General features: G+C 43.0%; 1 protein-coding gene across 5 annotated transcripts in view; it reads right to left on the bottom strand.

Moving 5' to 3' along the window:
• The window catches only part of TMEM108 (transmembrane protein 108), a 162,602-nt gene that overhangs the window by 16,349 nt on the left and 122,250 nt on the right, over positions 1 to 24,003 (bottom strand). Inside the window, exon 1 of one of the 5 annotated variants that reach the window (XM_030971370.1) lies at positions 603 to 818. The exons of the other annotated variants lie outside the window; for them this stretch is intronic. Within the exon in view, the coding sequence (XP_030827230.1) occupies positions 603 to 615 (13 nt within the window). The 5' untranslated portion in view covers positions 616 to 818. Of the gene's footprint in view, positions 1 to 602; positions 819 to 24,003 lie in introns of those variants that run through there. 5 annotated transcript variants of the gene reach the window in all.

Here is a 24,003-nt window from a genome sequence, read left to right as displayed (position 1 = left end):
AACCTGAAATTCAGCACACAAGCATTTGGTAAAACGCAGGGAATGAGACACACAGAGTAACAGCTCTATTTACAGTAACATTAAACAGCATCAGCAGAAGCTCTGGAAATCACATGTACAAACACAAATTAAGCAGCTCTTGCTGACACTCTCTGTGCAACAACAGTAACAGCAGTTATGGTTTTCATGTGGCAAGAAGTCACGGTCCTTTAAAGATACAAAAACATTGCAGACCACTACTATTACTGCTTTAAAATGCATTTACACCACAGACTTTGAGAGAGTGAGCTTGTGAATCAAAATTAATTTCTGGCCCTCCAGAGAGTTAAACAATAGGTGCTACAAAAAGAACAGTGTAGTGTAGTCACAGAGCAAGCAGTTCCCAATTCCTTCTAACACTGCACTCAAGACTCAGAGATACTACAGGGATAGGTGCTTTAGAAATTATTTAGATCCCCTGCTCAGCTAAATATATACAGATACTGGAGCTGTTCAAGCTTGTAAAAAGGCTTACTGACAATCAGGGCAACAGTAATTACTGAGAAGAGGATAATAAAAAGAAAGAGCCTGACTCTAGCTGCTCGTTCAAGGTAAGCACTTACCTGAAAATATCATTTGGACTTGTCAGCAGACATCCTCACCTGCTCACATCACAAGGATTTGGAAGCTTCATCTCTCAGTGGAAAAAGGAAAAATACATCTCTCTAATGAGGCAGTTCCATGCAGGAGTTGCTGTTATTGTTGGAACTGGTTTGAAGGAATGAGGACAGAGACAGCCCAGGCAGGCGTGTCTTGCAGGGCTGTGCAGCGAGAGGGCTCACTCCTTTATGGAGTACCTTTGCAACTGCAAGGCAAGATTACTAACTGAGCCAGTCCCCCTCTCTGCCATCAGATCCAAGGGCTGCTTGGTATTCCAGCTTGGTTTCCCATCAAGTCCAGATACAGTTTGTCTGACACGAGTCTATTCAGATGCCAGAGGATTGCTGGCAGTTCTCGTTTTCCGGGAACAAAACAGCAACAAGCACCCCAGCTGCATGCCCTTGCGAGGCTGTTCAGTCCCTGCTCCAAGGCAGAGTGCCCTCCCTCCAGAGCAGTGCTTAGCTTTTTGTGTGCGGATAGATTTTACAGATCTGCCTCCTGCTTCTGCACCTCCACCAGCCTTTCCACTTATTCAATTATCTCTAATGATATTAATATTCCTGTCAGAGGAAAATACAGGGAATGAAATAGTGATCACCCTCTCTCCTTCTCCTTCCCTGGCATCAAAATGCTCACTCTGTATTTTATTTCTTCACTCCTCGGTGGTGAATGGGCAATTTCAACTCATAACCAGAAAGAACTTCACAGATCCCATGATTACTGAAGTCATAATCCTGCCTCCCTTCTTCCATTTCTTCTATTTTATTTTTTATTTTTTTAGTTTCTCTCTGTCTCTTTGGCACAGCTGGCTGTCTGGAAAAACACGCTGCCTGGAGAGCACAAAAAGTGTCCTGGGCAGCAAAACACCAATCCCTCAAAAGGCACAGGAAAATGTTGAGAGCAACAATTTGGGGGCTTCTTGAGCGTTTTTGACTCAGAGTTCCTGCAACAGCCCAAGCAGTTTGTTACAGGGGCTCCTCACAAAATAAATTCCTAATACTTTTCTAGAGAGAAAAGCCAGTTCTTTCTTCTCTCTTACCATACCAAGTGACAACATTCTAATTTTTTCCCAGGCCTTGGAAATAAGTATGCTGCCACCAGACTTCTTTTTTGATGCTGTGGCCAAATCTGTAAGAAGTGATGTTGTGACAATGGGTTTGAGATCTGGCAGCACTCGCAGCTATGGGGACTCTGACAGTGAGGCCAATGCCGATTTTTGGGGACAAAAGTCCCTATCAGGAGAGTAGGCAGGTGCATATATCACAAGCATATTTCACCCACAACAAACTCTGTCTTCACAGGTTTGATAATTTCATGAAGGATGTGGAAAAACAGAGTATAAATAATAATCTTAGGTCTGCTTTGCATTTCTGTGCTTTTGTGATGATGTTCCTTTTCTCTCTGCCATTTGCAGTTCACTTTTTGCCCTTACTGTTTCCAATCTGAAGGTTTTTCTAAATAAAGATATTTAGTGCATTATAAAAAAGAAAAGGTCCTTAAAATATCAGCTTGTTTAGCAGTTTCTAGAACTCGGGGCTGATTAAGAGTTTGCTGCTGAAACAATGATTTAGCACAAAGCTGCAGCTGGCGTAACAAGAGAACCATGCCACGTATTTTAACCTTTACTGGGGAATTTGCCACATCTGTAAGTAGTAATTCACCACAGATTTCTTCCCTGAGCGCTGTCATGGATGGAAACATACAGTCCAAAACTGCAAAGACTGTCGTTTGGAATTTCAGATGAAAACTCTTCATAAGGACAGGAGCTCTGTGTATTCCCTTGTCCAAAAACACATGGAACAAACCAAAAATATTTTTAAAAGCACGAGAGCATTCCTTGGTCTGACAGCTCCCCCCTCACACAAAGCTTGTCCAGCCCCAGCTTTGCAAATGCACATCCCTTCCTCTCCAGCCTTGACTTGGCAGCAGTTTTTGTTGGCAGGATGCTGTTGCCAAGGGAGACAGAAAGGATGTGCAGCTGGCTTTTCTTTCACCTCACTTAGTGCTGCTGATCCTATTTATGCTATTGCAGAACCTTTGGCTTCTAAGAGACCTACCATCAATGTCACCAGACCTTTTGAAGAGTTTTGACAATGACACAAATAGCTGTGGCCTCAGATGAAAAGCTTAAAATAGGACCTTGCCAAAGAGAGGAGGTAGTTGGTGTCACTGATGCTAACTCAAGCCAGGGTGTCCATTTCCCAAGCACTGATAAGAAAGGGGAAGGGAGGATTCAAAGCCATCCTAAAAAGATTTCTGAAAGCTCCCCAAACAGTGAGTAACTTCACATATGTAAAAGTTACATGCTTGGTTGAAGGTAGCCATGGCTCTGGCAGGCAATTCACTCCATCCAGAGGCTGACTAGTACCTCAGAGAGGCTCCTCTCCTGCTTTAGCAAAAGAGGTCACATTGAAGATGATGAGTTTTAATTTGATGTCCATTCTTCAGGTGATGAAAACTAGGTGAGAGGAATCTCACCTCATATCCCTCTACCTATTTAGGTTGCATCATCATAAAGCAAACCATAAAGGGATAAATAGAAGTGATGTTTGAAAAGGTGAAATGAAGTCCCTGTAGATACTTTCCAGGAGATGAAATCACACTGCTTTGGACATTCAGGACCAGCTTTTACAGAACATCAAGTGAACAACAAGCTCTATAGAGCAACACTACATTGGCATAAAGAGTGGACTAGAACAGGACCTGACAGCTTTTCCATGGTGATGCATTAGGAAGCATTTTTCTTTCCCATATTAGAGGGTAAGTGGGCAAACACTAATTCAGCTGAAACTGGAGCTGCTGCCTCTCAAAGAAACAGCACACTACAGATCAGCTGCTCCTGGCCCCTGCAAGGCAAGATGTCTGGGGCCTGCTGAACTGGAAAGTGGTGGGTAGCATGAGGAAGTAGGAGCCACTTCTTCATGCATAAACCTTTTTCCAAAATCACACAGCTCTTGTGCCTGCTGCACTCCTTTCAAAATCCTTCCACTTGCTGTTGGAGGCAACCAAGTCCAAGGCATTTGATTCCAGCACCAGATGATATATCTCTTCCAAACCTAATTTCTTCAGGACTAAACCTCCAGCTCCAAGTAATTTACACTGACTTATCTATCAATCAAGGATGCTTTTTCTGGACTCAAGTTACTCTTTCATTGCAGCACAGTCATTTCAACTTGTCTTTTCTAAGGAAACATTTAAAGGAACAGACCCTGTCTATCCATCCTCCATCCACCCTATGTTTATCTTTTTCACTAACTCCTGATCCTGATTTCAAATATTGTAACACACTGTGTGACAACTGGTGAGGCAGAGCAGAGCCCCCCACTTGTGGATCCTCTGCTTTGACAGTGCAGACCTTCTTCTCCTCTACCTGCAAAAGCTGTGCTTAAATTCTCCATCTGCAGGTACAGAAACACTGATATTGCAGCCAGGAGGAAGGCTGTAGTAATGCACAGGCTGACTAACTCCTATAAACCCTGAAGGTATTTCCGTCATTTCATCTGCTCATTGAAAGCAATTTGGATGATTTATTACTTATGCCCCCCTTCAAACACATTATTACTTCCAAGTGCCTGGTTATCCTTGTGCTTGATCTCCAATGAGAGCTGGTAATGAGGAGCTTGCACTGATTTGTTATATGAGCAGGTAAGACACAATTAGAAAGTAATTACTATATTTACCTGCAGGAAAGCTTTATTCTGATTTTTTGATCATTTCCAGTTGAAGGAAAAGGGACACTGCCTCAGAGTGAGTAAATGGGCAGGGGACAGGGGAGGATTGTGCAAGTTATTTATAGACCCAGGTTATCGTCTGGGCAAGTGAAAAGCAAACCAGGTCAGGATCAAGGGAGTCAGCAATTCTGGTGTGGGGGACTGGGGACTGGTTTGGGGATACAAAAGGTCAGATGTAAATGGAAATTACTCCCAAGATGGACTTGGGATATAATAGGGAGTGAACGTTTCTATGTCCAGATTTTCTCCTGTGAGAACAGCACGAGGATGTAAGGTTGCACATAAATCAGCCAGAAAGGTTGTAATGTGCTGTTTTTATTATCTGATTTTATTATCTGCTGCATTATACAGGCTACCAAGGCCTCTGGAGTGGATGTAAGGTTGCTAGGGAAAGAAGTGAGCTCTTACTTTTCATTTCTACATGTCCTTCCTACAGACTAGAGACAGCTTTCCTTTGGCTTCTGGGAAAAAATTTGTATTGTCTCTTTGCAGTCTTGAATTGAACCTGGCTTCAGCTAAAGCTGATTTCAGAATAATCTGGATGTTCATCATGGCCCATCCACACTGACCCACAGGGATGCTCTGTGAGCTACTCTCCAAGGAGCTCTGCTTGTGGCCAGAGGGGTCAGCAAAGGCCCTGCACCGCAAAAAAACAGAGGTGCATGCCTGGAACTCCAGAATGTCAGAGGTGCATGTTGCATTAGGACATACAAAGATAAAAGGGGAAGAACAAATTCCCTTCTTGAAAATATCAGCTGCTGGCTGCAGAGATGAAGAATAGGGTTTTTGCTCCATTAGGTGAATTGCAAGATTGCACAGGTATTGAGATATGGATTTTTTGCCATGCTTTGGAGCTGGGTATTGGTCTAGAAGGAATGATGGTTCAAGCTGGTGTAGTAAATCATATATAGTTATAAGTAAGGTCACAGCAGGAGCTGGATATAATTTCTGCTAATGAGAGCAGGAGTCCTCTGCTTGTATTTCACTCAGTGTTACTGCTTCTGAATTCGATTCAAGAGGTGGAGATACTCAATATCATACACAAGGAACAGAAGGGTGAGATGACACAATGACACAAAGTATTTGATTAGTCAGGGGATGAGTAATATAAATGGAAATACATGTGAGGTTAGGAAGAGGATCTCACTTTATAAAAATCTGCTCTATCAACTCTGCAGTTCATTCACTTTGCAATTTGTATTTGCAATTCAGCATTAAGGCAGTTACACAACAAAGTAAAATGTTTCACTTCTCTGTGTGGATGGCCTCTTTTTACATCCTTATTTGCATTAAAAAGAAAGAGAAGATACACTACCAACTATGTGTGTGCTGCTTTGGAATGCAATTTTGAACATGTGTTGGTCTTGTCCTTCCACGGGAATATATTGCATGTCTGAAGCATCATTTACCTTCAATGATTTAAGTGTTCATAGTGGATTAAGTCACCCTGCCTTACACATGATGGGCTGGCACTTGACACCCTCAACACAGAATAACTCTTCAGAATTACAGCAATAATAATGTGCAGGTCCCCTACTGCAGCATTATTCACACAGTACTTTACAGGTTAGATATTTTGTCTCTCCTTTCTGGTTAAACCTGCCTCTATTTATATTCAGGAAAGAATTTACTTAACCCATTTCTGATATGTCATCACCTCCACACTTAATTTTATTTTGGAAGGAAATTGGACTGACAACCCTAACAACTTCTGATTATTCACAGAGCAGCCCTTGTGAAGAGATTAAGTGTACCAGCTTTTCCATGTTGCCCTGTCAGCACACAGCCCTTCAGGGATCCTCTCTTCATGTGAAAGTTAGCTCAGCCCCAATGCTCATTCATCCTTGACTTCTGTTTAGCTAATACCAGTAATGTTGTTGGTGATATGATGTGGACATCTTATCTCTCTCCTTCCCCCTCCAGAAACTACACTGGGAGCCTCATTTCATTTCAGTCAGGCTATAACATAATTCCGAAAGCACAGTGCTTATTTTTCAGCTACTGCTGATGTGAGCTGGCATCAGAAGGCAAAATAGAGGGTGGCTGCTCTCCTATCTGTCCCCTGCCCCACCTCCCCTCCAAGAGCAGTGTGGCTGTGCAGAGCTGTGCAGCAACCTTGGGTGGCTCCCGAGAGCACCAAGTGCTCAGAAACCTCTTTACAGTACATGGGTGTCCCACACTGGGATAGCACTGCAGGAGCCAAGTGCTGAGGTGTTTGTCCTAGCGCTTTGCAGGGAGATGTGCCTCTGCCCCGTGACCCAGCTGCTCTGCTCTTGAAGGCTATTGATTTATTTTTCTGGTGGGAATGCAAAAATGCCAGCCATGGAACAGGGACATTCGATTTCTGGTAGTGTCAGTGCCTACCTCAGTGGTAGCACCTGGCTTCACTGCACTGCCCTTAATATGTGTGACTGCTTGGGCCTCAGAGAGGCCTTGAGATTTGCTGGTGCATTGGCAACAAACTTCCAACACAGCTGTGAGTAGTTTCCTTAGAAACAGTGCAAGTGCTAACATACCCAGAGGTGCGTTTGGAAAGACAAATTCATCTCTGAAATAGATAATAACATGTTTTTACTGCCTACACTGCTCTTTTCCAGGCTTTCCTTGGTCTGGACTTAATTTATTAATATGCAAAACATAATCTTGAAACTAGGGCGCAGTGGAGCTGTTGACAAACAAAGAACTTTCTGTTCAAGCACTTTGAATGAACTACAATTAAACATCACTCTGAGTCCTCACCCGTCAGATGCTGGAAGAGCTGTGTGGCAGTCAGATGTTACATTCCCATGAAATGCAATGATAATACTGACAAAAGTGTCTTGTCACAATTTTGCCTTATTACATTTTCCCCCTCTCTCTCTCTTTTGAAGCATTCTCAGCTGTCATTGTACCCGAACAGCAAAATCACTCCCACAGTAAAGTGCAGTATCAGGATGCAATTCTGTTTGGAGACAGAGCACTAAGTGTGGCACATCAGCTTTAAAGCTGCAGGGGAGCATTAGTCCTTGCATTAGCATTAACTACCGTGGCTAAGAGAATGCACTGGCAATAGCCGTAGCCAAGGTCAGGGCACCAAGAGGAAGGAATATCAAGAAGCATTATACAAAGGGCATAATTTTAAGTGCAGACTTTCAGCCCTGTTCAGTATGGGTTCAAAGGACTGGATGGAAATAAATAACAGAAGGGCTGCTTGAGGTACCAATTCCAGGACCATAGAGAGCAGTGTCAGGAAAAGTCCCCTGGGACTGATGGTGGCTTCTGCTGCAGCAGTGTAAATCCAGGACAACTCCTGTGCAATTAGGAAGATTATTCAACATACAAATGACTCTCAGAGGAGAACAGAGGAAACAGTAAATGGACCTGAAGAAGTAAAATACAGCTGGGATTTGAAGACCAGTGACCAAATTAGGAGTAAGAAATAAGATTAAGATTAAGGGCAATTAAGAATTGCAAGAAGTAGTCAAAGGAGTGGAAAGGCTCATCTTTTGTTCTTTTCAAAACTGGGTGCTGGGTGGACCATCTGAAGCCATCCTGATAGCTTAGCACAACCTTGGCTGGGTATTTGGGTGCTTAATTTCCCCCTTTACTTTGTTTTCTGGAAATCAGTGCTTCAGTCAAATGAGAGATTTAAATAAGAAATGTAAAACAGCTGCTCAGCCCAAGTATATACAAACAGTAACTTGTATATAGTGGCTAAAAACAAGTGATCTGGCATGAACCAAGGTCAGTGGCAGAAATCCCTAAGATAACCAGAAACCTGCCTAAGGTTGTATCTTCATACAATCAGAATCTGACTTCTTGTGAAAGGCCCTGGAGCGAGAGCTGCTTCCATCTGATGTCAGTGGCATCAGCCCCATGCCAGAAGTGTCACACATGGTCACACTTTACTGAACTGGGACTGGGGTGGGAGCACGCAGATTAAGCAGGGGGAGCAGCAAAATTGACGTGTACCTCTGCTCTTAGAGGCCTAAAGAAGAGGCTTTGGGGGATGTACAGAACACAGCTCTTTATTACTCTCCCATTCCTCTGTGCTTCTTTATTGTATATTTATTCAAAAGTGTTCCTGCTGGGAGCAGCTCCTGCACGCTCACTCACTGTCAATTACATTGCCAGAAACACAGCAGCACCCACAGCAACGTTTCTACTGCATTACAACTATTTCCTGAAGATGACCTTGGGTCCAAGATATTTATCAGACGTGTAATAAAACAGAAAGAGGAAAAAATGACACAGCAACAGTTTGCAATGATTTGTTTGTGAAGGTGGTGTGATTTGAACTTGCAAATTACAGGCAACCACTTTGTACTTGCTATGGTAATAGAAAGCATCTCTTAGAGCTCCATGTCAGCTCCTGTCTCTGCCTAAATTAATGCTTCCAATTAGTCCTGTTTTATTGTGCATCCATCACAGAACATTCACTGTTTGGGCTTTGAACAGTACAAATCCATATACTGGTAATTATGAAAAAATACATTTTGTAAGACACAAATGTTCCATATTTATCAGCAGCGCCTTGGGTGCTTTACAGGCTTTTTTTATGACATATTTTTAATTTCCACAGTCAGATTCATCTTTGGGTTTAGTTACTAATTGAAGTTCAAAGGCTGTGTATCTCTTTGCACTGGGTTCAGGCTTGGCTAACTCCATTTTTCCAGCAAGTTCCTTGAAAAATCATCAAGCTACCGTGCACATGTCCAAAGCACTAACTGATCTTCCAAGCTACGTGGCACATACCATGCGGGTGGAAAAAATATCCAGACTTATTCCCTGAAATTACATCATATTACCTAACTTATCCAGTGCTGTTTCCAAATTTTCCCTCTTTTCCTATGTGAAATCTTTGGCACATGTTAAAAATGTATGTGGAATAGTTTAGAAAGGAGAGAAAGGAGGGTAAAAGTGAAGAATGTACCTAAGGCACAGACCAAAATTATGGTTCCCTAATAAGCTGTGGTTTCAAGAGACATATAACTGTCACAATAATTATTTAACAGGGCTAAAACACTTCAGGTTTGGAGTCAGTCCAGAGGTGATATTTCCAGAAGAGAGGAGGAGAGGGAGCCATGCAAAGCCCAACCCTGAACTGAAACAGAGGCAGTGCTGTCACTGCCCACTCACTGGGGTCTTGGGAGCAGCTGGACACAAACACCCTTTCACCTCTGGTGCAGCTGCTCTTGGCAGAGCATGATTAAAAGGGGAATATGATAACAATTCTTACAAGCTAGTTTAAAAATGATTCCTGAAAACAAAAGAAATATTTTTTTATATGGTGTTACTGGAAAGAAAAATATTTGACACCAAGCTTTTATTTGAGCGGGAGATTTTAACTGATTCTTTACTGGCCAGTCACCTCTACAGCACCTCTGGAGGCACAGGAAGAGCACAGCCTCCCTCAACAAAACCCTTCTGATATAAGAGGACTGTCTGTGTAGCACTGAATTATCTGAACAGCTCTATCTTGCTGCCTGTGATGGACCTTGATGTGAGTGTAGGACAGGGATGGGGAGGATGGGGAGAGGAGGCAGCTGGAGAGCTCTGCTGCATCATTTCTGGAATGGCAGCAAAAGAGATGTGCCCAAGGGCAGGCTGAGTCACTTTGCAGAGAGCTGCTGTGCTTCGCTGCTGCTTGAAAGGGAAACATTTTAAAACTTGCTCCCTTTGTGGCTCCCAAACAACTGTCTGGTGAGAAAGGGAGGACATCACAAGCTCTGGTGCCAGTTGCACATTGCATCAGGGCTTTCCTGCTTGCTCCCTTGCAGCCCATATGGACAAAGTCATGGGGAAAGCTTAGCTGGGATGAAACTAGCAGGCTGCAGCAGAAATTATTCTTTAAAATCCTTTAAGTTTTAATGAAGATTCAGATCTTTCTCTAAAGCAGGCTAAAACTTTTTCTGTGTGATTCCATGAAGGCTATCTAACTCTAGAGGGTGTTAATTATTCACAAGTGGTGGAGGTAAAGAGCTGGTGGAACACAGCTCTCCAGCCACATGGATGGATGGATGGATGGATGGATGGATGGATGGATGGATGGATGGATGGATGGATGGATGGATGGATGGATGGACAGAAGTGGTTCATTTGGCTTTCCCAGTAGCAGGACCTGTGGGATGAGCAGGTCCCACCTAACCCTTCATTTTCAGTTCGTGGTCCAGGCAACACACATATCAACAGTCTTGCAGGCTCTGTAGAGCAGCTGACCTGACCATGAGCTCGTGTGAGACATCTGGCCCTACTGAAACCCAAAGAGCTCTGCCAAGCTGGAGCCATCCAGGGGCTGGCTCTGTGGCTGGACAGCTGCAAGGCCAAGAGCACTCTGTCACTGCCACACCCTGAGAGCCAGCAGTGCAGACTGACCCCTCCAGAGCTCCACTCTTATCTTGGTGGCACAGTCCATTAGCAGGATCATGTCAGTGCATGCTTCTCCCTACACCTCCCTCCTGAGCCAGTGCTGCTACTAGCCTCAAACAAATGAGCTGATTGCAAGGAGGAAGAAAGGAAAGGGAGGACACAAGTGGGCGGCAGAAAGCGAATAATATTTTTAGATGGTGGGACAAAATAACCAATTGTAATCTCTGTTTAAACAAAAATTACTCACCCATTCATTTATTCATTCATTCATTCATTTGTTGACAGGCATGAATATGATCAAACTCACCCTGCAGACTAGGAGTTGCTGGTGGCAGCTATGCAAATCCATTCCTAGCTGGCACCTTGTGGGATGTTTTTATTTACATATCTTTTCGTGATGTGTGTATGATTATGCTGAAAAGTTTTCTCTGCACCTCCTGTGCACCCACAGGCATAGGCACATTATAGCAGTTGTGAGGGAAGAAGTCTGGGCATACCAGTGCTTGTTATAATTAACACACACATTTATATTTCATTTTTATATTTTGGTCACGTTTTTATCAAAAATCAAATCAGGAAAAAAAAAGCAATCTCTTGTAGTTTAGGTCTTGCCTCCTTTTCCAGTATATATATCAAGGTCTTTCATTTGTTGGAAGTTGAGAAAAAGCTACCGACAAAGGCTGCCCAAGGAAGGCAGTACTGTGAATCAGATGGAGCATTCTGAGGTGGGTCTGAAGTGTCCACACAGCATCATCTCCAATAGGAGAGGAGATAAAAATCCAGGCATTTGAGTCTCCTTGCGAGTCTCTATTACAGCCCCTGAGCAAAATTACTCATTTGGAGGGATTATCTGTATATATGGTAAAATATTCTACCATGTATACGTGGCATGCAGCCTATGAATATAAAATCAATTTAAAAGGATGCCTCCTAGTGCAAAGTAAAGACACAACATTTGCTTAACACCAAATATATGTCATGACAACTGACACTCAGCTGAGGTGTGAGAATGGAGTGCTCTGCCTCCAAACCACAAGAGGTAGAATGCTTTTGAACTGGTTGAACAGAGCCCTAGCTGACAAATTGACCTCAGCTAGACCTGGAGGGACACCTCTATCACACTAAGCAGAGATTTTTGTCATGAGGTGTCAGAGGATGGCTGGGTCATTTGTGGAGGTGTCTTTCAATGGTTTAGGAGTAGGAAGACTTGATTTCATAACAGCTGCTCATTTGCGGTTTGCCTGATACAGCAGGTGACAATTCAATAAAGGCAGGAGCTGGAAAAATCCACTTTCTGTAAATACGTTCTGGGTTTAAGGGGTTTTAATCTGTCTGTTCCCGTTAATGATTTGCAGTCTAGAGTGTTTTTTCTTAGGTCAAGAAGCTTATTTGAAGATGAAGGGGGCAGACCTGGAGGAATTTTATGTGGAATTTCACACAAGTGCTCAGCTTGACAGAAACAACAAAATTCACCCAATGAAAAACCCAAATCAAAGGCTGATTCAAACTTACTCAATGGATTTATGTGACCAATCCCTCAATATTTTGATGAGATGTTATCCGTATCTGTGTTCTGGGTTTGTAAAAATGGAAAGATTGTCTCTCTCTACTGCCACCAATGTGTTGAGTCAAAGCCTCAAAAGGACACTTGAATTCCAGCATTAACTCTTTTCTGCTCCCTGGAATGGGTAAGATATTAGGGAAACCTCTGCAGACAGCAGCAGCCTCAGAGAATTGCTCTAAAGAAGGAAAAGAAGAAGGAAGAACAAAGGATATACCCCAAGACAGAGGAAGGAAAAAGGGAACAGAATAAAGTAAGAATGGAAGACGGCATATTTTCTTACCAAGCAACACTGGATGTAAGAATTATCTTCAGAATAAATAAAGTTATCTGAAAAAGCTAATTGCTTGTATCTGGCAAAATCCTCTTTCTGATCATTGCACAGACTTCCCATTGACATGGCTGAGATATTTACTTCTTGCTGAATTAACATTGTTTATACTTTGGCCCAGAGTTTGGCATCAGAGCTGGAACTGAGTCTTTCATGCAGAATAAATCTGACATTCCTCCCTTCAACCACTGCTTAACATTCTAGGAAAAATTAAATTCTTCATCAATATATACAAACTGTGCCAGGATGAGCTCTGCCCTCGGACTGGCATTCAGGAGGGCTGTGCTGCAGTATTTCAAAGCAAAATTTGGCCTTCAATTCTAATTGCTCCCAACTCCAGAAATATTGAATTGATTTTCTCAGACATGAACTGTTTTCTCCTTCATCACTGAGGTCTATAAAACAAGCTGGGTTCAAATTTCCTAGCATCAGCTCTTCTTGAGTTATGAGGTCAGAGAAGCTGCAACCGGAACAAATAGGAATAGCTGGTTTCTCTTCATGCCCACATATCATAAAAACAGCCAGCCTGCTTTTGCTGAGAGTTCTCAAAATATTCACCTTTAGACTGAGCCAAGCCTAAAAGGTACATTGCTACCCCTCAAGGAACTTTCTTGGGGAAATTAGGAACAAGTGAAAACTGGGGAAGAGCCTGGAAAAAGAAATGAATAGGAAGCAGTAACAGTGGTTTTGTTTCCACAGAAGTAATTTACAATTCCCACACCTCCATCATAAATTAGTCTTGGAAGAGCCCACATGCTCCTGAGTGGGACTATGGCTTTCTTCTTTCCTAGAAGAGATATTTTTGCTCTTAGCATCAGATAGGCTGCTTAGGGAAATTTTAATCTGTTCCTTATCTCTTACAGAGAGGAACCCTGACACGATGACTATCGGGAATATGTGTAAGACTTCTCCCAGATCCTTGCTCGATCTGCTTTGGCAACCCCATCTTTCAAGCTGAACCTTGAAGCCCAGACTACAGCCAGAACCATGCTCACAAAGCCTGCCCAGGGGTTTTAACATAATCTGATGTATTTATGCCTTTCACATTGAGACACGAATGAGGATGGGCAGCCTGCTCCATGTTAGGCATCCCAGGGACATTGTAACCATCCAGTCATTCTCTGGAACACTTGTACACTGTGCCTTCTGCAGCTTTGATAGGATCAAATGAGATTTTTAAAAGTCTGAGCCACTGGAATAAACCCCACAGCTCCAAATGCTCATATTGGAGGTTTCAAGGAGGAATTTGAATCAGGTGCTTACAAACCAACTTGTTTTGTTACATGTGAGATACGCAGACAAATACAAGGAAAAAAAAAGGCAGCTGGTTTACCTCTAGTCCCTTTTTAGCTAAAAATTGCTTTCACTTGAAAACCTTCTGACCAGCCTAACTGCGCATCCTTAGCCAAAGGCAGTGGTTATGAAACACCATGTAACTGCCCTGTTTCACATGTCATTCCCTGGGACAGGGAATCTCCAGTACAGCATGAAGATGCTGAGGACATCATGCGGGGCCACCATATGAAAACATCTTATTACTCAGTTGTCACACTGTCAAAATCTGCAAGCACTCACTACTCTAGTGAGCCATGAATGACTTGTTTTGCTCCTTCTCAAGCTCTCCTGGCAAATACAAAAATACTGAGACACAAATGCCCAAATCTTGATCACCAGAAGGAAGGGTCACTGACATGCTGAAATACGTTTTTTATGGTGATGAAGGGCAAGTGCTGTGGGCAAAAGACAGCTATTTCTTGAGGACCCAGCTGCTGGCTCTGCCATTTTTCCTTCATACTTCTAAGACAAAAAGCCTGCACAGTCCACCTGTGCCACCAGGCTTCCTGTCAGGTTCAATCTCACCCTGGTGCTCTGACAACGATCAGGGCAAAACAAGACACAAAGGTCTGCCCATCCATGAGGCACCTGCAATGCACTGAAATCACAGGGGTTACAGAAACAGAGCTGAGGGCAAATCTGGACCCATTATCTTCTGGTTGTTTTGAGGAAACAAGTGTAATAGTGCAGCTGTTCCTCTTTAGAAATAAATAGGTTACAGTGTTTGCATGTTTATGGGGATTTGCTCCCCAAGGTGCATCACACAACTCCCATTTAGCTAAAGTGGGTGACATGGGAATGCTGAAAGGTGGAGGAACAAATTAAAAGGAGGTTTGGCGCTCAGCTTTTCAGTGAGAATACAGCATTCTTATTTAAAAATAATAGGATAGTGGGAGTTAAAAACCATCTGCAACTCAGCATTGAGGAAAACAGTAAAAAAATTGATTAGAAAATCATTTCAGACCCTGAAAATAATGGTACACTGCAATTGTAGCAATGATTTTTTTGTACTGCATATGAAACAAGTTACATTGGTGATCAGGTGAGCCAGTGTTTCTCCCTGCCTTTCCAAAGGGCGGGTGATTTAGCACAGGCTCAGCTGCCTGGGGTGTGCATGTGGAGTAGCTGTGTTCTGGCCAGAACTAATTCTGGAGTATGCTCTTGCTGTCCACACTGCAAAAATAAGAGCACAGGGCTGATGTCTGCACCATAGGAAGTACTGATGCATTATCCAGGGTTAATGAATTTTATGGATTCACTTCCTGAACATGTAGTTAATGAGTCCAGAAACTATGAGCACCAAGCCTCAAGCACTCCCTGTTGCATCGATAGACAGGTGACTGAAGTGCCAAGCTTGGACATGTGGATGTTTCTGCTTTACTTCAAAAGAAACCTCAAGGCTGCATGCAAAGAACATCAGGGAACACATGGAAAGTCACCCAGGTCTTGACATCAGTCATGCTGCCCTGTTCATCCCTGCCTTTCCAGGAGCTCCCAAAGGAACCCTCTTATGAAGCTGCAGAAGGGTTGTCTGCAGCTCCTGGGAGCTCAAGGACAGAGCCTGTTTGTCCCCATGGTGTCCTGTCCTCTTCCCACTGAAAGTGGGGCAGGACACAGCTGATCCAGCCTGATTATGCCTCACTCTGACCCTGCCATCAACAGAGCAGGGGCTTAAATACAGGGTCTTATGGGGTGTTGCAACCAGGTGGCTTTGTAAGAATATAATAACAGATCTATTTGTCTATCTATCTATCTATCTATCTATCTATCTATCTATCTATCTATCTATCTATCTATCTATCTATCTACCTATCTATCAATAATATATACTTTTTATGTCTTTCTAGATATAAAAATAAGAAGTATAATATATATACACACCACTAAAAGGTATTATGTTGTTACAGTAGTTCAAAACATTTGATGGCAAATTTCACTGTTGCTTTGCATAGCCAGTCATCCGCCAGTTGACCCAAAACATTTTGATTGAACTATTTTGTGGAGAGAGAAGTTTGCAGGCAGCATCTTTCTGGAGCTTCTTTTCACCCACAGGAGCAATGGCAGCCAAAGAGGAGGTCACAGTGGCATGGCAAACCAACCTCCCTGAGGCCTCTGCTCTGTTTCTGTCCTCTAAAGGGATGGAGCCCCTGCTGACATCCTTGCTACTGAGTGATAGCTGAGATGGAAATTAAATAGCTGGAACATTTGCCTGCATGTACAGAGGGAGGCAAACAGGAAGGGAGGGGGAAGCTGTTGATATATAGCAATTGTGTAGAGCAGTAAATATTAGCATTAATTTTGGTCATCACAACTGCCCATTCATTACAGTTTTCCACGTACCAAATCCATAAGTCTGTATGTGCTGAGCCAGTGGCTTGCAATAGCAAGCAGCAGATAATGTATGATGTATTACCTCCCTTATAATGGATTGGTTATTTCAGCCTTGATGTGATGAAATAAATGACAGCAATTTTGCTAATACATGTGTTTTCAGCTCTCCCCCTCCTTTCAAATAGGGCAAAAAGGTGTCCTTTAACATTTAGAGCCATGGAAGAACACAATATGTACGATGGTAAGTGACTATAATGTAGTATGCCATAAACTCTAAGTACCATCTGGTTTGAAAGGAAGCTGATATGAGGTATAAAGAAGATATTTTGCACATAACAGAGGTAATAAATTTGGAGTTTGCTGGAGGATTTAGATTCAACTGGAAATAAATCCATTGCAAATATTTAGAAGTATTGTATAGATACATTAAGAAAAAATTCTGCCACTAAGCTGAAAGTTCTTCTGGTTCATCTGGTGATATTAGAGCTTTGCTGGTCAAATACTGGTCATATCAACCTGTATTCTGTTTCAGACTGATGATAGGAAATGTATGGCATGAGCAATGCATTGCATGAACAATGTTTCTACATTCTCCATTAAAATACCAAATTCAATAGCAAAGGATCATGTAATGATACCAAATTCAATAGCAAAGGTTCATGTCATCCTTGCCATAAAGAAGAAATTGGATGGGTGCATTACAGCTCTCTTCCTTCCCTATGCTCTGCCTGCCCATGTTCTGCTTGTTTATGAGGCCAAGCTGTGCCCAAGAAATTAGGAAAAGCAGCCAGAAGCAAGTTTCCATGGGCCTAAGCCCCCTATCAACACATAGCAACTGAAAGCCCTTGTCCCACGGAGCTCAAACAATTCCACCAAATTCAGCCTGCACAACCCAGAAGAAGCAGGTGCAGCTGGATATTCAAGAGCCCAGTTCAGGGCTGGGAATGCTGGCAAATTCTTAGGATGAAATAAACCCACATTAAGAAAGATTCGTGTTTGTTCAAGGCAAGATGCAAAGATTCGAGGCCTGATCCAGGGGCCACTGCCATCGGAGGGAGGATTTCCACCAATCTAAAGTGGCTTTAGCCAAAACCTTTAGCTTGGCTCTCATTTTGTACAAGCTCCTGTGCCTACTCTGTCCCCAGAGAATGGCAGAGGCCCTGCGCTGCTCTAATCCTTGGCATGAGCATAAAATCATGCTGGGAACCCAAGAAACTCCCACAATTTGAGGACAGCTCTGCCCTTTGGTGAGGCTGGATGTTGAACCAGCTGTTAAACACTGCCTGCAGCCAGCTGCACAATCTCCAGCTGTTGCAACTCATCCCTCAGAGAAGAAGCACCACCTCTTCTGAGACATATCAGATCCCCCTTCTTTTTGCTGGATTGGACACAGAAGTCCCTATCACCCCCAGACTTCTTGACCCTCACTGGGTTATTATTTTTCCAGCACTCCTGCTGCTTATTGGGGGCTCTCAGTTCTCAAAGATTTATCAGACCAAACAGACTGTATCCAGCAGTGGTGGGAGTTGTTCCTGATGTTTATAATCCCAAATATTACTGTTTTACATCACAGATACCTCTTTTCCCCGATGAATGCTGACTGGCCTCTTTCCCTTCTGCCACTTTGCTTAAGTCACATTTGCCCTTGGAGAAAAATGTGGCAGAGTCACGAACAGGCATGGAAAGCTCTGTCATATGGAGAGACTAGGGTGCAACGTGATAATCATGTTAACCAACTCACTGCCCTTTGGATGCCTGGCCCACATCCAGCACAGTGACATCAACACAGTGCTCTGGGCAGGCACTGCAAGGCCTCAGATTGTACCAAAATGTCAGGCAGTGGAAGGAAGCTGGAACCCCTGGAAGCTGTGGGGTTCTCAGGAGCTGATCAGCAAAGTGCTGCACATCTGGCCCTGCCCATGCACCCACAGCAGCATCTGCAGCACTGCGTGGGGGCAGCAGCACTGCTCACTCTCCCTCTTGGAAACTCACTGAAATCATCACACAAATCCACGGGGGCAAACATACCCTTCACAACTTTCTACAGCAAAAATGAGGTGCAATAAGACAAAACATTAAATGGGTGTCTGGCCTTGCCTTCCAACTAGAGATCTTTTTACTGGGGGTTTCTACATGGCCTTCCACTGAAAAGCAAGTATTTGAGGGAGCCTTGTGTACTTCATCTTGCTTAATCAAAGATTTGCAGCCATATAGATCGCTGGAGCCCTAGTAGTCCTGGTTCCCAGCAGGGGCTGATGAAATGCTGATGAAATTCTGGCACCTGTCTGCAAACTACAGAGATGTGACCCACCTTTAGTGGGCAAAGGCACAGACTGAACCCTCTCCTCCAGCACTGGGCTGCCAGGTATACCACTTTCCTGGTGTAGTCACACATGAGCTGGTCAAGAGCTCAATCCCAAGCATAGCTAATCCAGAGTCAGGACTTCACTTTCAGCAGCTTCCTCAGACTTGGCAGCAGCACAGCCACAACTGGTCTTGCCCTTTTAGCAAATGAAAGTTCATTTTGTTGCCAGATGAAGAACTATTTGCTGGTAGGGAAAAGACAATGATTATTTTGCAAAACTGTTAGACTCTGAAACCACAGAGTGAGGAGGATCGTGTTAAACATTAACCAAGGAGAGGGATGGGACAATATATTTTGTTGATCAAGCGTCCCCAAAGTAATGAACTAGATCAGTTGGGCCACTTCAGCTCCATTTTTGGGAAGTAATATCGTGTTCATCAGGCAGTGAACTACAACTTCAGGGTCGGTGGCCACCAAAGCCCACCAGAGAGACCTCTGGGATGAGAGAACACATGCACTAATGAGGAAGGAAATACACTGATGACTTCGAGGAAATGATTATCATATGTATGTTTCTTCTGGGAAGTCAATGAATATGTATGTAAACTATAGTAGATAAACAAGAGCCTTTTCTGTACTCAGCATGGCAACATTTTGGTGGAAATATCCCCTTGCACATCTGGCACTAAATAAAGAATGCCTGCTTCTTAATGCCATATTGATGTTAAGAAGTTTTATTTTATGGATTTTTGGTAACAATTTCCTATCCAGTCTATCTTCTCTCTTCTGCCTAATCCATCACTGAAGTTACCAAGCTGAATTTCCATGGCAACAGACTGTGAGGTCAGAGAGAAAGTACTAGGCTGGATCAAGCATCTGAAGTGGAACTGCGAAAGGGAAAGAACAAAATTACTTAGAAAAATTAACTGTTATAATAAAGGGAGTAAGAAAAATAAAAGATCAGATAATCTACTCCTAGGCTGAAGACTTCGTTTGGTTTCTGACAAAGCTGTCACCAGTGAATATACCCTCTTATAAACACAGAAACCAAATTTGTCTCTTTGCTTCCTTTGAAGTCAACAGCAACTCCAGCAGGTGCAAAATATGGGCATCCAAGGAACTGCAGGGGAATTCCCAGTCATCAGGAAAATTTCTTGGTATCTGCATACTCTTACTTAGTGAAAGCCCATCACATATTGTCACAGACCTCCATTGAAATAACATCTCCACTTCCACATATGGTGAGACAGACATGGAGACTTTAAACATTTTCTAACTGAGAACACACCAATGCATTTTTCCTTTAATCCTCTTCTCAAAGGTGTGGTGACCACAGCCTAAAGCCATGTTTAATTAGCTGTCAGTTTGCTCCCTGGCATAGCGCTAATGCAGGCTCCTACTTCCTGACCAGGAGCTCCCAAGGGACCACCTGCCAGTGTCCCCAGCATCCACATCAGACACCCCATAGAGACAGTGGAGTCAGCAAGGTGAGCCTAAAGATGGGTGGCACAACCTCAGTGAGGGTGAGGAATGGGGGAGCGAGGTGGGCATGTAGATGTCCCCCAGGGATGCTGGCATCTTTCTGGGGTTGGGTAAATTGTCACAGAGGAGGTTGTGCTGTTGTAGGAAGACTGGCAGTTTTCTCCTATTTTTAATAGGGTCTCCTGCTGTGCCTGAGCTGCTGTCACTGATGTGGGCCCCATCATATCACAGCAGCCACATGAGGCCAGTGCTGACACTGTCTCCAACCCAGTACCTTCCCTTTCCTTTAAGCAACACTACACCCTGTCTGTCCACATCTGTTACCACCTTCCCCTTCCAGGTGATGGTCTAGGACCTGTAGTTCTTCAGAGAAATCCAATTAAGGACGTTGTGCAAGCCCCTTTTCAGATGAAAGCTGCTGATTCACTAAGCTCTCGGCTTGCTGCCTTTACCCAAGGAGCACAGCACACATTTCCCCCTGGCAGTGCTCCCTCCCTTCCTTCCCGCGCCATCGGCACGTGCTGCACATCAGAGGAGACAAGAGGCTTTAGGGTCTCCTGTTCTCCACCCACAGGGGATTTTTCTCCCTTGTTCAGGAAAGATAAAGGAGGCAGGCACTATCAGACCCTGAAAACATTCTGGGGATGTTTGGAGGGGAGGGAGGCAGATATGGAGAGAAACCTCTAGTGCCTATCTGGGATTTATAATGTGTCTTAAATTACTGGGGTTTTTCCGCTGTTTGATCTGAGAGCATATTTGAGTAAATCTGAATATCAAAGAAATTCAGAGAGACAATGGGGCAAGGAGTAGGGTAGAGACTGACAGGCAAATAAAGAAACCAGGAAGGCAGTACAAAGATGATATTGCAGATAGACCAGATTAAAAGATGAAAAGAAGAGGTGACCTCTCTGGCCACCAGGAAAGACCACTCAACATAAATACAGAGGTTTTTTTTCCCCACCTAATTTTCTCAGACATTTTATGGATTGTTCATAGGCTACACGTACTCTCTTTTTTTTTTTTTTTTTTTACTTTTTATTTTAGTTTTCTGACAGTGGGTGATAGAAAGGCCATGAAACAGTTTTACACCAAAGTACTATGGACAAAGCACTGCTTAAGACAGTTCCCTGATGCACATTAGAATAAACCCAGAGCTTGACCTGGATCCTGGGGATGCGCATTTAGTGCACTTGGCCAGAGAAAAGCGTAAACAAAGCCTACCAGATTGAATGGCCCTCTGCCACCTGAAAACTGAAGGGGAATGTACGTGTGCATGGTGGGACAGAGCCGAGCTACTGAGACTCTCCAGCCTTCTTCGTGAGGCTATAGAGGGTGCTACACATTCAGCTCCTTAAAAAAAAAAAAAAAACAAACAATTGGAAAAGGATATCCACAGCCTCTCTGCAAAAGAGCCACACAGAAGACCTAACCACGCCTGAAACACCAAACACCACTGCTTTCATTATTTTGACCTTTTGACCAGGAAAATACTTGTCCATAATGCCAGGAAAAGCCTAGGAGGTATTGAGAGAGCCACAAAACCAACTCTCACACATGAATAAGGCCCACAGCCCATGTTTAACACCTAGGGATTAATCAGCAATAAAGGGCAGCACTGCCAAAAAAGGGATGGCTCCTTGGAAATCTTATTACCATTGGATTAAAGGGAGTGGGAGACACGCAGCTGTAAAATTTTATCCATGCATTTTACATGTCTATGCATGCACATATGTACATACACATACATGCAAATCTATAATCGGTATTTTCGCACTCAAAAATTCTTATACTGCCCCTACAATGTAATTATTACTCAAAGAATTACAATGTTTTGCTGTCTTGAATTTTAGAGTGGCCTGTATGACTGGAGAATAAAATAATCAGTCTTTGTTTAAGTCAGAGCGAAGATTCCTCTCACTTTTCCCCACATGCTATTTTGAGGATTAATTTTTCTGTGATTTCCTTCCCTCCCTTATTGATATTGAAATATTCTTACTTCTGATTCTTCTTTCATTGCTCCTATTGTTTTCACACATTTTCTTCACATGTTCACAGGTACTTACTGTTTTTATAATTTGCACATTTTCACCCATCTATAAATTGGCTGTCATAAAAGCCGGTCTGAATTGCATTTTGATTAAAAAAAGACATAACTATGTCATTTTTTCCATCCAGTATTCAGACTGGTTTTGCAATGAGCCAGTTAACAAAATCTTGACTTGCTTTTTTGCAGTTTACAGGTTGGACTATAGCTGCATTTGGGGGGCCATTTTCTGCCTCTCAATTTTGTTAAGAATCTACTCCAAACTTGGCAGCTACTGAAAAGCTGTGTGCTCTTCTCACAACTTGTCATCTTCCATCCTTATTCACGCATTCAACTTGGCTACTTCTTAAGGCTTAAAATTAACATGTTATTATTGTCTCTGAAGACCCTTCAGGCTTTGATTCCTACCTATTGGAGAAATTTTGATTTCTGTTTATGTACTTGCTCATAATTTGGGTTCTGTTTCCAATCTGTCACTTGCTAAACCATCTGTGCCATCTGGAATATGCCTGGCCCGAATTTGGTGGAATTCTCTTCCTTATGAAATTCATGAGATGCAGCCTGCAGATGCTTTCACTGCTTCTCTGACAAATTTCCTTAATTTGGCAGCTTTGAGGTCTGCATTTTTGTCAGTTTCTAGGCCCGCATCTTGTTCTTATTATTGTGCCATAGATGGTGGAGGTATATCCAACATGGATACATATGGCATGTGAGAATCCTTCCAGTTCCAACAGCTTTGACACACAAGTGAACACAAAGATTTGGATACCCAAGATCCTTATGAGCCATTTTTTCCCCTAATACACCATAAAGTCACAGGCACTTGAGAGTGCAGGGGTAAGGTAAGAAATTCATAGCTGCACAGAAGATCACCATCAGGTTTATATTTCAGGGCACTGCAGACAACAGCATCTAGGAAGAACAGGATTAGCCAATGCACTGTTTCAAATATTGCACTAAGACGAAACCACATCTTTGCCACCAGTAGGTAAACCCTTCTGTTTGGGAGAATTTTTAGCTTCTGAGAGACAAAAACATCCTAAGGATTTGATTTTGGGTGCTATCCAAAGAACGAGGTGGGTGCTGTAGGCTCACAAGACTGAGGAAACTGGCCAGACTTTTAAAGGATTATCTAAATGATTCCTGGCTAATCAAAATATGCTGGCTCAACCATGGGTAAAATGAAGGCAAACATGGCCTGTGTGCTTCTAATTTGACATTATGAAGGTTACTCATTTCTCAATGTCCAGAATGAAATAACTTAAAAAAAAAAACCCTACTTTTTTATTTGCTAACTCCTTTTCTGAAAATTCAGCTCCTAGGAACTAATGATGAAAAAATTTTGTCCAAAGACCACAGGTCTAAAAAAATGGCAAAAATTTTAAATGTATTAGATTTTATGAGAGAAAAATGAACTTTTCTGTGAGTTTTCTCCCACATCCATTCAAACTGGGAGTTCCTAGACAGAGATCACCAAATGCGAGCACATAAAATTAAGTATGTTAATATGTATTCTAGTACCTAACAAAAGTGAGGGGGTAGGTAGCCTCTCCCTAGCAGAAGCAATTTGGAGAAAATGAGAAAACCCAGGTAATGAAGAACTCCTGAAGCCAGATGGTACCCAAGTCCATCCTGCTGTGCTTACCTGTTTTTCTCTGTCACTCCCCCATGGCTGCTGGGGCTCAATTAGCTCCATATTACAGCATTAAACTGGAGTTTTGATGGTTGGCGTTTATCCTGCTAGACTGTCATCAGAAAATATACGAAGTGAGCAGGTGGTCAGGGAGTAACCCCACCAAAGCAAGTGGTGCTCTACACTGAGAATGAGAGGCCACCATTCCCAACAACCTCCAGCGAATCATTTCCTTACAGCTATCAGCATTGCCACGCACTTTG

The sequence above is a fragment of the Camarhynchus parvulus genome, chromosome 2 (assembly GCF_901933205.1).
Source record: "Camarhynchus parvulus chromosome 2, STF_HiC, whole genome shotgun sequence".
Classification (NCBI taxonomy): Eukaryota; Metazoa; Chordata; class Aves; order Passeriformes; family Thraupidae; genus Camarhynchus; species Camarhynchus parvulus.
The sequence above is the reverse complement of the archived record's forward strand: the minus strand, read 5'-3'. Positions and strand labels throughout refer to the sequence as shown.